General features: G+C 42.8%; 1 protein-coding gene across 1 annotated transcript in view; it reads right to left on the reverse strand.

The window, feature by feature from the left end:
• Positions 1–661: 661 nt before the first annotated feature.
• Positions 662–13581, reverse strand: part of DMRT3 (doublesex and mab-3 related transcription factor 3) — a 23957-nt gene continuing 11037 nt past the window's right edge. The window contains exon 3 of the mRNA XM_006152505.1: positions 662–2349. Within this exon, the coding sequence (XP_006152567.1) occupies positions 1385–2349 (965 nt within the window). The 3' untranslated portion in view covers positions 662–1384. The remainder of the gene's footprint in view (positions 2350–13581) is intronic.

Genomic DNA, 13581 nt, shown 5'->3' on the forward strand with positions numbered 1-13581 from the left:
CTATATTCTGAATGCAAAGTTGCTAAAACAATAAGAGTGCTTTCTATGTCAGGTACTGTGTTAAGCACTTCATTCCCACATTTAACTATACTTTGTTGATAGCTTGGGGGTTTTTTGGTTTGTTTTTTTGTTTGATTGTTTGTTTTGTCTTGTTTTTGCTTCTAATGGGATTCCCCATTATTGTCCCTGGACTTACAGATAGGTAACTCGGACAATGACAAAGAAAGCACATTCTCTTACACACAACAGGTACTCAGGAAGTATCTGCTGAAGAAATGATAGGATGAGTAAAGAATGAACTATCCTTGAACAAATTCTGTTTCTGAATGCAATCCTAAAACCTTACTACTCCTTAAAAAAAAAAAAAAAAACTTTACCACTCATACAAGAGGAGTTCAAGAAGTTCAAGGAAAAATAGAATTTAAGTACAAGGTCATTTCAGTGCAACCTCCCCCCCAAAAAAAAAAAAATCCATGCATAACTTTTTTATACTACACGTGTTCCATGAACTTGTTGATGACCCCTCATATTTTGCAAAGAATGTCTCATTTAACTGATAGGTTGATTCCTTACACATGCATTAGTAAGTAGATTTTTACATCAAGTTTCTATTTTTAGAGACCTCTTTCACAAGCAGAAATAACATAAACGAAGATCGTCTCCTTAGTTTATTTTTTTCTAGCGTCCTTAGCATGCTACATTAACCTGACAAAGCTTAATCTCGTGTTCATTTCACAATACATTTCATGCAGTTCACAGCTGTGATTGGTTTTACATTGACATTACACATGTTTCGATTCAGCCATGTGAAAAGAATAATTCTTAATGGCGTGTGTGTCTGAAAACTGTCCAAGCTTAAATAAGCATATGAGCAGTTCACTATATTCTTAAGGGCAGTCTCTCTTGAAATTGCAAGAAGGATTTTTAGCATAAGAATATTATGTCCCTGTTTATAGTCCACTTGTAACCCAACCACTTCCTTTACGTTTCACAGATCCTGAGGAATCCTCTGTTACAAAATTGCATTCAAGTATACTATTTTATTTAACATTCCAGGTTGAGTTTAGGAGCAAGGCTGACTTCAGCTTTACATCCTCAAATAAATCTTCCATGGACCCAGCCTTCCCCAGACTATTCTTAGCATTAGACTCTCTTTTACAATAAACATTCAGCACTAAAGCCACAGAGCAGAGCTATTTGGCATTTTCCAGTGAAGTGCAAGAAGTTAAATAAGTTATGTTTTTATTGCTAATGTATAGAATCAAGCACAGTCACTTTGTCAAACAGAAGGAAAGGGTATACATAAGACGTGGCCTCTCCTCAGGTGCCCGAGGGTTCGAATGCTCTGAAAATGTCACCTGGTCATCACGCATCCGGTACCACTTTAAGATGACGTGTTGAGTATTCTAGAGTCTGAGGAGTCGGACCTCTCGTCATAGTCATCCTCGGTGTAAATGGACTGCTTGGACACAATTGGACAGCCGTCATCGGGGATGGAGATCCTGGGGTCTTCCGTGGTGCGGGTGGGGAGGACAGGCGAGCTTCTGAAGACGCTGGTAGAGTTACTGGGGAAAGGACTGACATACTGGGACCTCAGCTGGTACTGCTGCTGCAGCGTCATGGTGTTCCATAAGGTGACATCATTGGGCAAAAAGGGGCTGGACTGGTTTCTCGCCAAAGTATTCCTCAGCATCAGCGGGTACCGGGGTGGCTGGGGGAAAGGGTGCTGCAGAGGCACGGCCAGAGGGTTGGGAACGACATTACTAGAGTCAGCAGAAAATCTCAGTGTGTCTGGGACTCGAAAGGCTGACCCCACAGACCATTTGGAAGAGGAGATGGGGTAGGAGCTCAGGGTGTGTTCAAAGAGGTGCCCGTTGGAGGGCAACACAAGACTCTCGGGTTCTGCAGCAGTTCGCTCGGCCCCCGAGACCGAGGAGCGGCTGGACAGCAGGACTTCTACCGCGCTCACCAGGTCCCCCCCGCAGCCCTTCAGAATGAGCTCCAGCACCGTGGGCTTCTGGTTGGGGAATATCTTTTTTAACACTTCGAGTGGAGGTCTGTTGGCTTTCAAGCTGAAGGGCAGAGAAACAGTCCCCGAAGGGCCCTCGATCAGGAGGTGATTCTGTTCCGCATGGTACTTGGGGCTGTCTGGGCGGCTCTCAGGGTTGCCCCCATTTTTCTGGACAGCATACCCCCCTTCATCCACAGACACTATCTCAGGGCTTTCAGGGGTGAAGCAGCTCTTACTTTTGGCCACATCTGGGGAGCTCCGCTGGTCCGTGTCTTTGTCACTGAAGGCCTCAGTATTGTCTGCTGAGCTGCCATCCCCAAGACGTTCTTCGGTCAAATCTGAAAAGCAGAGAACAGCTGGGTTAATCCTTTCCTGGTGTGCATAAGGAGAAACAGATGCGCTCAGAAGAGAGCTATGCACAGGCTCTGGAAGAGGAAATGCACCTCAGTGGGCTATTTCATACTGTAAGCCTCACATGGAAATCCAAACTATACCATTGGCGAATGGAAAAAAATTAAGCCTGTAAATAAAGATCTAGAAGCCAGATGACATCTCAGAATCCTGCGTGCAAGGAAGTTTGCTTCAAATGCCGAATGGCCACATGATCCTGTATCTTTCACAGCAGTAATGATCTGAACAGGAGCCCCCGTAGGACTGGGGAGAGAGACTCCGAAAAGCACAGGCCAGAGGGTGACAGGAAAATGAGCTCGGCCTCAGCTTCCAGCTCCTGTTCTACAGATGAAGTGCCCGTTGTCATCTGGAGACATCATTGGCTGCTGCACGACCCACACACCCACTGCACAGTCTAAGTATTTTCCCACAGGTCGATTTTGTGTTAAATATACCTTCTGAACAATCAGTATGCTTCACCAGGTTACCATGTATATAACTAGTTCATACAACAGCCAGTGTGAAAGAAAGATACCTCTATATGTTGAAGTCTTTCGTAAAAAGTCACTTGTAAATCTGTCAAACTTGGCTGCCTGAACTTTCATAAACAGGCAAACAAAACCAGCTGTGAATTCAGGATGGTGGAACACACTGCCAGAGAGGAAAAAGGAAATAAGTGGGTGGGGTAGAGAAACTGCACAGGAGCTTGGTCCATCAGTGAAATGATGCACCTGCAGCTTCAGGACGATGGGTGAGGAGAAACAGATATGTTTGCCCGAGCTGTTTCGTTGGTCAGATTTATACAATGGAGCTATTAATGATACCTTTTGGAAGATAAAACGTTTCTAATTACATTAAAGGAAGGGGGAAAAAAGCTTTCCAAATGAAGCAGAGACTTGCTATGAAGTAAACCATCTGCGAATCTGACATTAACCTAAGAACATCTTGACCGAAGATATTACCCCTAAAGAAGTTAGTAGCACAGTGCAGACAGCACAAGCCAGACAGAAACAGGTGGGAGTAATTTGTCGTGCAGAACCAAATTCTAGCAAAACTTTCTCATAGTTCTTTTTTTTTTTATTAGCAAGCTATATATAAACAAAATAACTTTTTTAGGTTTAAAAATTTTTTTAGAGTTTTTTTTAACAATTTAACTTTATTTATTTATTTTAATTTGACCAAAGAGGGACAGAGGAGAGAGTGGGGGAGAGAGAGAGAAAGTGAGAAAGCAAGCCCCAGGTCCTCCAGGACTGGGACTACAGTCGGTCACGTGGGAGTGCATCCTTAACCACCATGCCACCTGCCGGTCCCAACAATTTTTATCCTTCTGTAAAACACGTACTAGCTGTGGCTACTCAAAGCCAGAATAACTGATCTAAGGAGGAAAATTTTTAGCTGGGACCAGTGACACTGCCTATAATCTCAGCTACTTGGGAGAGTGAGGCAGGAGGATCATGGGTTCACGGCAAGTCTGGGTAACATAGTGAGACCCGGTCTCTAAAAAAGAATTAAAATTCATAATGACTCAGTTGTCAGGTTGTAAACAGGTCTGCCTGTGTTTTCCACTTCCCTGCCTGAATAGCTTCATTGTCCACCTCTTGCAGGCACGCCTGGTTATGTGCAGATAGTGAGCCGATGAAATTTCACCAAAGCAGTTTCTAGAAACCGTCTCCTCCTATTTGTTTTTGTTTATTTTAGAAGCCTTAAACAAAGACCCATTTATGAATTCTTCTAATATGGGACAGATATATTAGATATATCTAATATATATTTGAATATACATATATTCAAGTATAATTGAAAAAAACTTTAGTTCTTCATAAAGCAATAAATACATGCCACACATAAATAAATATTTTTTTAAGAGATTTTTGCTAGAGGGCACATGCACTTGCCAGAGAGACAGAGATAGACAGAAAAATCAACCCCCGGGGGATAGCCACATCACAATCCTTCTCCATTCTCATCTCAGGATTTGGGGCATGTATGCACACGCATCCCGCATGTTTCAAGCTGCTGGGTCTGGGACTCAAACCGCGTCAGTCATGTGGGAGTCCAGCAATGTAACCATTTGCTGGTCCCAATAAATACATTTTAAAATAAATTATATAAATGCAAGTTTGAATCAAAAACCTGACATGAGCTCATACTTATCTCCAATCTGCATTTTAATTAAACAACTTCTTTTTCAAGACAAGACATATGCTTCCAATGGAGAGCTCACTTGCAGCCCACACATATGAAGCCATCTTTGTTCTCTTTAATGACTCTGAGATGCACAAAGGACCTACTTTTTGTAAGAGAAATTTGATGTATTCTGTCCTACAAGATATCAGGACATGGGACCCAGCTTTCACCTCCTAAGAGAATGTGTATTGAATTTCATGTCCTTGATCCAAAGGAACAATAGCAATTGGGCCAGCTGCTGGCATGGATCTCATGTGGCCAACTTCATAGTCCCAGACCCAGCAGCTTGGAAAACACATCAGATGCATATGCATGATGCATGCCCAAAATCTGAGAGGAGAATGGAGAAGGGATTGTCCCATGGCCATCCCCCATGGGAGGGGGGGGGTGATTTCTCTCTCTCTCTCTCTTCCTCCTTCCCCCCTCACTCCCTCTGTCCCTCTGGCAAGTGCACATGCCCTATAGCAAAATTGAGAAAAGAAAAAAGGAAAACATCAATAAAAAAGCTTCTGCCCCCCCCAAAAGTTTCTACAGATTCACATTCTAATCAAGGAGATCTCTTTTTTAAAATTTATTCATTTATTTCTTCAGAGAAAGAGGCAGAAAAAGAGCCAGTGCCCCCAATAGGGGCTTTGCATCACAATCCATCCCCAGTCTCAGCCATGGGCATGCACACCCAGCTTGCTCAGAGAGATCTGGGAACCTGAACCCAGAACCCTTCTCATGTGGGTCTGGCTGCACCACTGCCATACTACCATCAGGGCCCCAAGGAGACCCACTTAATTATTCCTGACTCATGGCCTCCTGTATACCCTTTACCCTATGATTAAGCACTTGGACATGAATGGTCAGTGACTGTACGCCAGCTAAGCACTGAGCACACATCTGGAAATCTTGGCCCCTGCTCAATGGAGCTTGGAAAAACACATCAAATACTCTCCCCATGCAAATAAGAATGTAAAACAATGTTTTAAAAACTGGGTGTCTCTTGGGACCAGCAGGTGGCATGGTGATTTGGTGCCGGACACTCCCACATGGCCGACCATGGTTTGAGTCCCGGACCTCCTGGTGGCTTGCTTGCTTGCTCGCTCTCCCTCTCTCTCTCCCTCGTCAAATTAAAAAATAAGCGAATGAATAAGTAAAATTAAATAAATAATTCTTAAAAGAAAAAAAAAAAAAGAAAACTATGTGCCGCTCAATAGTTTTCTTTCTTATATTTGATTGTCAGAGGGCACCTATGCTCACCAGAGACAGAGAGAGGAGAAAGCACCCCCCAATGGGGCATAGCCAAACTGTAATCCCTTCTCCTCCATTTCTCTATCCTGTTAGGACTTGGCACAAGTCTGCACATGTGTGTGGCAGGTTTTCAAGCCACCATGGCCAGGATTCCACCTGTCGTTGGCCACATGGGATCCAGCTTCCTTACCCACTAGGCTATGGGCCAGCCCTCATCTTTTACTTCAGCCTACATTCCTACTATCAGCATCAGGTATTTACATGGATGGGACATGGAAGATACTGAAGGAAACGAAGGGTGGGACATACTAAGAAATGTAAGACCCACCCCAACTTAGGAAACTTATCTAGTGGGAGAATAAGATGAACGTGCAGGGGCCAAGCAGGGTGTGGTAAGCATCACACAGGACATACCAATACTCATCACAGCACCATTCACGACAGCCAAAATGTGGAAGTAACCTTTCAAAGGATGAATGGATAAAGAAAATGTGGTGTACATACACACACACACACACAAAAAATGGGGGTATTATTTAGCCTCAAAAAGGAATGAAATTCTGACACACACTGCAACATGACTGAACCTTGACAACAGTATGTAAAGTAAAATACCTGAGACATACAAAGACAAATATTGAATGATTCCACTTAGATGAGATACCTGCTACCTAGTGGGCAAATTCGTAGCGACAGAAAGTAGAATGGTGGTTACCAGGGGCTGGGAAGGAGGAAGGATGGGGAGTTACTGTTTAAGAAGTACAGAGTTTCATTTAGGAAGATAAAATTCTGGAATGAATGGTGGTGCTGTTTGTGGGACATTATGGGTGTATTTGATGGAACTGAATCGTACACTTTAAAAATAGTTAGCATGGTATAAGGTTTTGTTATGTATATTTTACAGCCATGGGACCAGCAGGTGGTGTGGTGGTTAAGGTGCTGGATGCTCCCACATGGCTGACCACGGTTCAAATCCTGGACCTGGTGGCTTGCTTTCTCACCTTCTCTCTGTGTGTGTGTCTCTCTGGTCAAAATAAAAATGAACGAATTAATAAAGTTCAATAAATAATTTAAAAACTAATAAAATGTTTAAAAAAATACAACCATGAAAAGAAAGGAAGAATGACACATAGTATCACAGCAATATAGGAGGCAGTGGGATTGTTAAGAGACACAACTAGTTCTTCTTGGGATAGAAAAGGTACATGAGTACGAGGAAGCTCAAATCTCAGCTATGTTTAAAAGAAATGTGTGAACTTAGAAATGGCTTATTTTAGGACCAGCAGTTGGTATAATGGCTATGTCGCTGGACTCCCATGTAGTCGACCATGGTTCGAGTACCGGACCCAGTAGCTTAAACTCACACCAGGCGCGTGTGCGTGCGTGCCCAAGATCCCAACAGGAGAATGGAGGAGAAGGGATTGTGGCATGGCCATCTCCCCTGGGGGGTGATTTCTCGCTTTCTGTCTCTGTCTCTGTCTGTCTTTCTGGCGAGCACACTCGCACTATAGCAAAAACCTCTCAAATAAAAAGAAACATGGTGCTTTTTTTAAAGAATTATTTTATTTAACTTTATTTATTTCTTTATTTAAATTTGATCAGAGAGGGAGTGTGTGTATGTGGGGGGGGGGAGGAGTGAGAAAGAGAGCTGCCAGATCTGGGACTCAAACCACACTCAGCACGTGGGAGTCCATTACCTTTAACCACTAACCCACCTGCCAGCCCTGGCTTTGTCTTTTTGGGTTTTTTTTTATTTGTTTTTAAGAATTCTTTATTTATTCATTATCATTATTTTTAAATTGACCAGAGAAAGACAGAGTGAGGGAGAAAGAGAAAACGAGAAAGCAAGCTGCCAAGTCCAGTACTCAAACTGTGGTTGGCCATGTCGGAGTCCAGCGCCTTTAACCACCACACCACCTGCCAGCCCTGGCTTTGTGTTTTAAAAGGTAAAATTTCCCCATCGTGGATGAGTTTCAAACACTGAAAACATTTCAGCAAACATTTTTGAGGTCTAGCAATCAAATTCACTCTTCCATATCGGCTCCAGTGATTCAAAGAGCAAGTCAGTGAAAGCGGGGATTAGAGGATGATGTTCTGACAAATCTCACATATCTCCCATTATAAAAATGTAGTAATTGCTTTTTTTCCCCTCAAGGTGGCAAGCAAAATATACTGTCCTAATCAACTGAATACTGGATGGCAAGATTATAAATCAGATGATACAAAATTCTTTTTGTTTGTTTTAAGATTTTTTTTGCCATAGGGCACGTACACTAGCCAGAGAGAGACAGTGAGAGAGAAACGAGAAATCATCTCCCACCCCCGGGGTGGGGCAACAATACTACAATCCTTTCTCCTCCACTCTCCTCTCAAGATTTTTGGGCAAACACACATGCGTGTGCGTGAGCCTGGCAAGATTTTCAAGCTGCCAGGTCCAGGACTCAAACCACAGTCGATTAGCCATGTGGGAGTCCAGCACCTTAACCAGCACGCCACCTGTGGGCCCCCAAACTTCTACTTTTGTACCTATTTTGGTAAATGCATGACGGAATCTTAGCATGTGCCAGCTCACTCAGTAACTGTGAGCCTCCGGACTGTAAAAAGCACTTTCTCATTTGTTGCACTTCCCTCTGCCCCTGCTTCTGGGACAGGCTGAAGTCCTATGCACTTCTGAGGCGGGGTCACGGATGGTGCTGAATCATCCCACAGTATCAGCAGTTTCGGAGCTGGACCGGCCTTTCCAATGGGTGTCCAAGGGGTGACCAAAAAGTGAGAAAAGCTTATAGGATGTCACAGGACTCGAATCTACAAATTCAGAGCATGTCAGCCAGTTGAGCCCAGCACTGCTCACAATGGGTTCACAGTGAAAGCAGACAATGATGAAAAGAAGCAAGGAGTCAGGAGTCGGATACACCTGAGGTCCACGCACCTAGTATAACATAAAACCCTACCAGGGGGATTGGGCGCGCAGCATCCCCACCATCACCCAAGGCAAAAACTAGACTCTCTCCTTGTAACAAGACTAACTCCCAGCCAAGGTTAAGTTCTGAAAGGCAGAAGAGACAGCCCCTGTGACACTATGTGACACTACGCTGACTAGTACTGGTTGTCTGATTGTACCTGAATTACACGTATTGTAAATTATTCTATTATAAATATAGGTTTCCACAAGTAATTACAGACGATAAGTTTTGAGTCCAGTGATAAAGTGTAATTTAATAACAGGTGTTTCTTTGCATCTCAATTTTTTTCCCCCTAAAGGAACTTTGCCTTTTGGCTGAAACCGCCATCTTCCAGTAATTAACCAAAATGACAAACACAAAAGGAAAGAGGAGAGGCACCCGATATATGTTCTCTAGGCCTTTTAGAAAACATGGAGTTGTTCCTTTGATATGCGAATCTACAAGAAAGGTGATATTGTAGACATTAAGGGAATGGGTACTGTTCAAAAAGGAATGCCCCACAAATGTTACCATGGCAAAACTGGAAGAGTCTACAATGTTACCCAGCATGCTGTCCGCATTGTTGTGAACAAACAAGTTAAGGGCAAGATTCTTGCCAAGAGAATTAATGTGTGTATTGAGCATATTAAGCATTCTAAGAGCAGAGATAGCTTCCTAAAATGTGAAGGAAAATGACCAGAAAAAGAAAGAAGCCAAAGAGAAAGGTACCTGGGTTCAACTGAAGCGCCAGCCTGCTCCACCCAGAGAAGCACACTGTGAAAACCAATGGAAAGGAGCCTGAGCTACTGGAACCTATTCCCTATGAAGTCATGGCATGATGGGTGCTAAAAAATAAACTAATCTGTGTCTATAAAAAAAAAAAAAAAAGGAACTTTACAAACTATTCCTTGGTTTAAAATACAAAGGTCTTCCTAGCTGTGGAAATGTGAATCTGCCAACTATTAAAATGAAATGGAAACACTGCTGAAATACTTTACCCATTTCCTTCTTGAAACTGAGACCCTAATTCCTAGAACATAAAGAGAAAGAGCATATTTCAGCTCACAGTATTTTATCCCTGATATGTGGGTGTAAAAAGGTGAAACTACTTGTCAAAATGCAGAAAGAAGTCAATTTAACCTGATATTACAAACCAGTTATTGAAAATAATAGAATCTGCTATTTTTAATCCAACTTCTAGGTATTTTAAAAATCTTACTAAATGTTCACCTTTTAACTTAATATTTCGTAAGGCAAAAACACTCATAACCATTCCTGAAATAAACTCTTCACCAGGGTAAAGGTTTTTTTTTTTTCCTTAAGGTTTTAATGGAAGTAGATATTCAATGAAGAAGGCATTTTTCCCCCTATGAATAAATGCTACCAACTTCAAAATATATATGCCAGAAGGTAGCTATAAGTCTCTTTTTTGTTTTTGTTTGTTTGCTTGCTACAAGACTTTTAACAAAGAGGAAAAAAATGAACACACAAAAGTGACTTACAAAAGTGGCTTCTGATCTAAAATTAGTTTGCAAAAATCTAACTTTCTTTAAATGATTTTTCATATGAAAATGCAATTCAGTTAAAAATATGTATTCATTTCAAATATTTTGAGATATGTGAAATATATACCTTGCTCAAGACACATAAAAATGAAAAATCTTTCTTAGATGCTGTGAGTTTTATCCATTCTACCCCCAAATGATTATATCAACAAAGGTAGAGATTTATATAAACACAGACACACACAGACAGACACACACACAAACACACACACACCCCTTACATCCAGAATAAAAACACCAACACGTAGGCAAAGAGAAGATTGTTTCCTAACTCAAGAGTCACTGGACTGTTTACCCTCTTTTGAAATCACGTCATGCATTTTGGCAACATAGTCAGGTCCGCACGCGTTCCCTTGAACTTTGGGGAGCACACCTCTAAGTAACAGGTCCCTGACAGGTAGTCTGCAAAGCACACCATCCCACAACATGAGAGGGGAGCCAGGCTGAATGGGCCTTCCAGAAGGGACCGCTGCCCATCAAAATTCTAACAGGAAACACAGTTTTTAAATGTTATCATCTTCATTTCATACTATAAGTGATAAATCATAAAAAAAAAAAATGACGGATAGACTTGAGAGTCCAAGGACCTGAGTGGGCTTATTAGGCAGTGAATTTCTATTTAAAACCTTTTCTTGTTGTGGGGGGACTTGTGAAAAGTAAAACAGAATTGGTCATGCTTTGTTCTTTACAAATCATTACCAGCACTGGGTTCACGATGCATGAAGGAATCAGGATGGTTCCTTGGGACCAGTGTTTTTGTTTTTTTTGGTTTTTTTTGTTTTTTTTTTGTTTTTTTTTTTTTGAGAGATTTTCACTGTAGGGCGCGTGCGCTCGCCAGACAGACAGAGACAGACATAGAGACAGAAAGCGAGAAATCACCCCCCAGGGGGGATGGTCACGCTGCAATCCCTTCTCCTCCATTCTCCTCTCGGGATCTTGGGCACGCACGCACACGCGCCTGGCGTGAGTTGGGACCAGTGTTTTTGAGGGACATTGGTGTAGAAAGGGCTGGGCTTCAACTGAGTACTTTATGTCTTAGAAAAACTTAGTTCTCATCTCTTTCTTGATTCAGAAGGGAGCACTTTTCCAAAAAGCATAGGAATTTCTTAATAAATTTCTATGTTACTTGGTACTTACAAAAATGCAGCTGGCTACTCTGTGTGTCGATTTAACTCCCTTACCATAGATCTAGGTACTGTGCTAGGTATGATCACACAGAGATGACCAAAGCAGAGCCTCTTGGCCACCAAAAGGCTTACAGTTCACTAACTCACCTTGCAAAATTCCAAGTTATTTGCCCAGTTTGGTCATATTTTACAGGGGAATACAGCAAGTAACTTAAAGGTCAACAGCTGGGCAGCCTATGGTGTCTTCACAGGAAGAGATACCGTGTAAACATTCCCATATAAAGACCATGGGTGCTACAGCTACACTCACTCCACTAAGCCAAGTAATAGTCGGTGCGAAAGGTAGGACACTGGGTCCCAGCTTTGTAAAATTTAAGCTAGCAAAGTGATTGTAATCGAGAGACTAGAGAGTCTGTAAAGAACTGTATTCTGAGTGTTAAGGTTTTCATAATATATTGGCAGTTACTCTTGCCTGACTATGCTTTTCATACATACATAGCTTTTTAACTTCATGATAAAATAAAAGGAAAACCTCGTTATGTTTGAGAACAGGAGTATATGCACTGCTCAGACAAGGGGATGACTCACTAGAGGTAGATGGGACTGGGGGGGAAACATGTCACTCCCAAGGTGGTGGACCTGTGGTAGTCAGCTGCCCCACCACTCAGTCCTTAGCCTCTGCCATGCGCACCAATGCCTAGCCAGGTCGAGGCCCACTTTTTTTCAGAGCCACTGATGGATAGACTTGAGAGTCCAAGGACCTGAGTGGGCTAATGGCTAAGGGGCCGCACAGGTTAAAAGATGAAAAGAGAAAAGCAAGAGGGAAAGAAGAGAAGATAGGCAGTCAGGCAAATGGATTTTTACTGGGCGCCTTTCTCTTCTCTGTCAGGAGGAAGTGCAACATTTCCAGAAAGGGGCTCCAAGTTCTCCAGGGACTTTGATTTATGAAGATTTACTCCCTTCCCCTCTGTAAAGCTGTTAGCAGAAAGTGCTGACTGGCTGGAGCAAAGAATTTCTCATCAATGCTCTTTGATTGTATTTTGCAAACAAAATGCCTGTTGCTTGGTAACATTTCACTTGAGCCTGACCTTCTCCGAAAGTTATTGCTATCAGATTCGATTTACACTGTCCTCCTGTGATTACTGTAATCTTTTAAACCCTGGAGTTCATCCATCAGGGAAAAGAAAAGTTGGTTGTGTAAGTCGAGAGCACGGCTATCCGCCAGATTTATAGCGCCAAGGAGCGTGTTGGGGGGAGATGCTTTCCGGATGGCAGCGGGAACTTCGTTTCCTAGATGTGAAACACTGGATTTTCCTGTCACCCCATCCTCAAATCCACAAGGATACCAGCATCCCCCAACTGCATCCAGGGCAGCAGGTCCGGACCTGCAGGGCTACACAGAGATTTGGAAGCACTAGAGGCGCCCTACAGGATGACCTGGGCTGGATGGGGAAGTCTCCGCCTAGGGTTGCCAGATAAAATAAGAAGACAGCTAGTCAAACTTGAACTTCAGATAAGTAAGGAGGCACTTGTAGCTTAAGCATGCCCCACGCAGTGTTTGGCATCCCATTTTTTTTTCTTTTTTTGCGTCCTCCCCTTTTATTTTTTGGCTGAACCTGGCACTCGCCTCTGGACTCCAGGCTTTGGAAGGAAAGGAAAGAGAGTTCAGGAGGAAACAACGAAGTGATGGCACAGGGGGAAGTGACCGAATCTGCTCCTGGTGAGCTAGGAAGGAGTCGGGTAGGTGAGGCCACAGCCCCGGAACCACCCACCTCTGTGGCCCTACTCCTCTCTCGGTTGCCTGCACCCCTGCCCAGGGAGAGACCAGTAAGGCTGTATACTTACACCTTTATATTCCCTAGTGTTTGTTTCTCAAAATGCAACTCTGAGTCAGCTCCTCACCTCAAATCAAGCCTCTTAAAGCCAGACACGCTATTTCGATTCATAGGAACACTTCAAAAATGACTTAAGTCTTTCCTACTTGGCTTTTTCATCACCATAGTCACAGAGAGCGTCCCATCCTGCCCTGGAGGGGTGTTCTGAACTGCAATATACTTGCAGGTGCTTTTCTTTAAATAACTAAATAAAGTAAAATTAAAATGAAAGAAAGCAGACCCAGCAGG

Source organism: Tupaia chinensis, unplaced genomic scaffold, assembly GCF_000334495.1.
Source record: "Tupaia chinensis unplaced genomic scaffold, TupChi_1.0 Scaffold000354_1, whole genome shotgun sequence".
Taxonomy (NCBI): domain Eukaryota; kingdom Metazoa; phylum Chordata; class Mammalia; order Scandentia; family Tupaiidae; genus Tupaia; species Tupaia belangeri.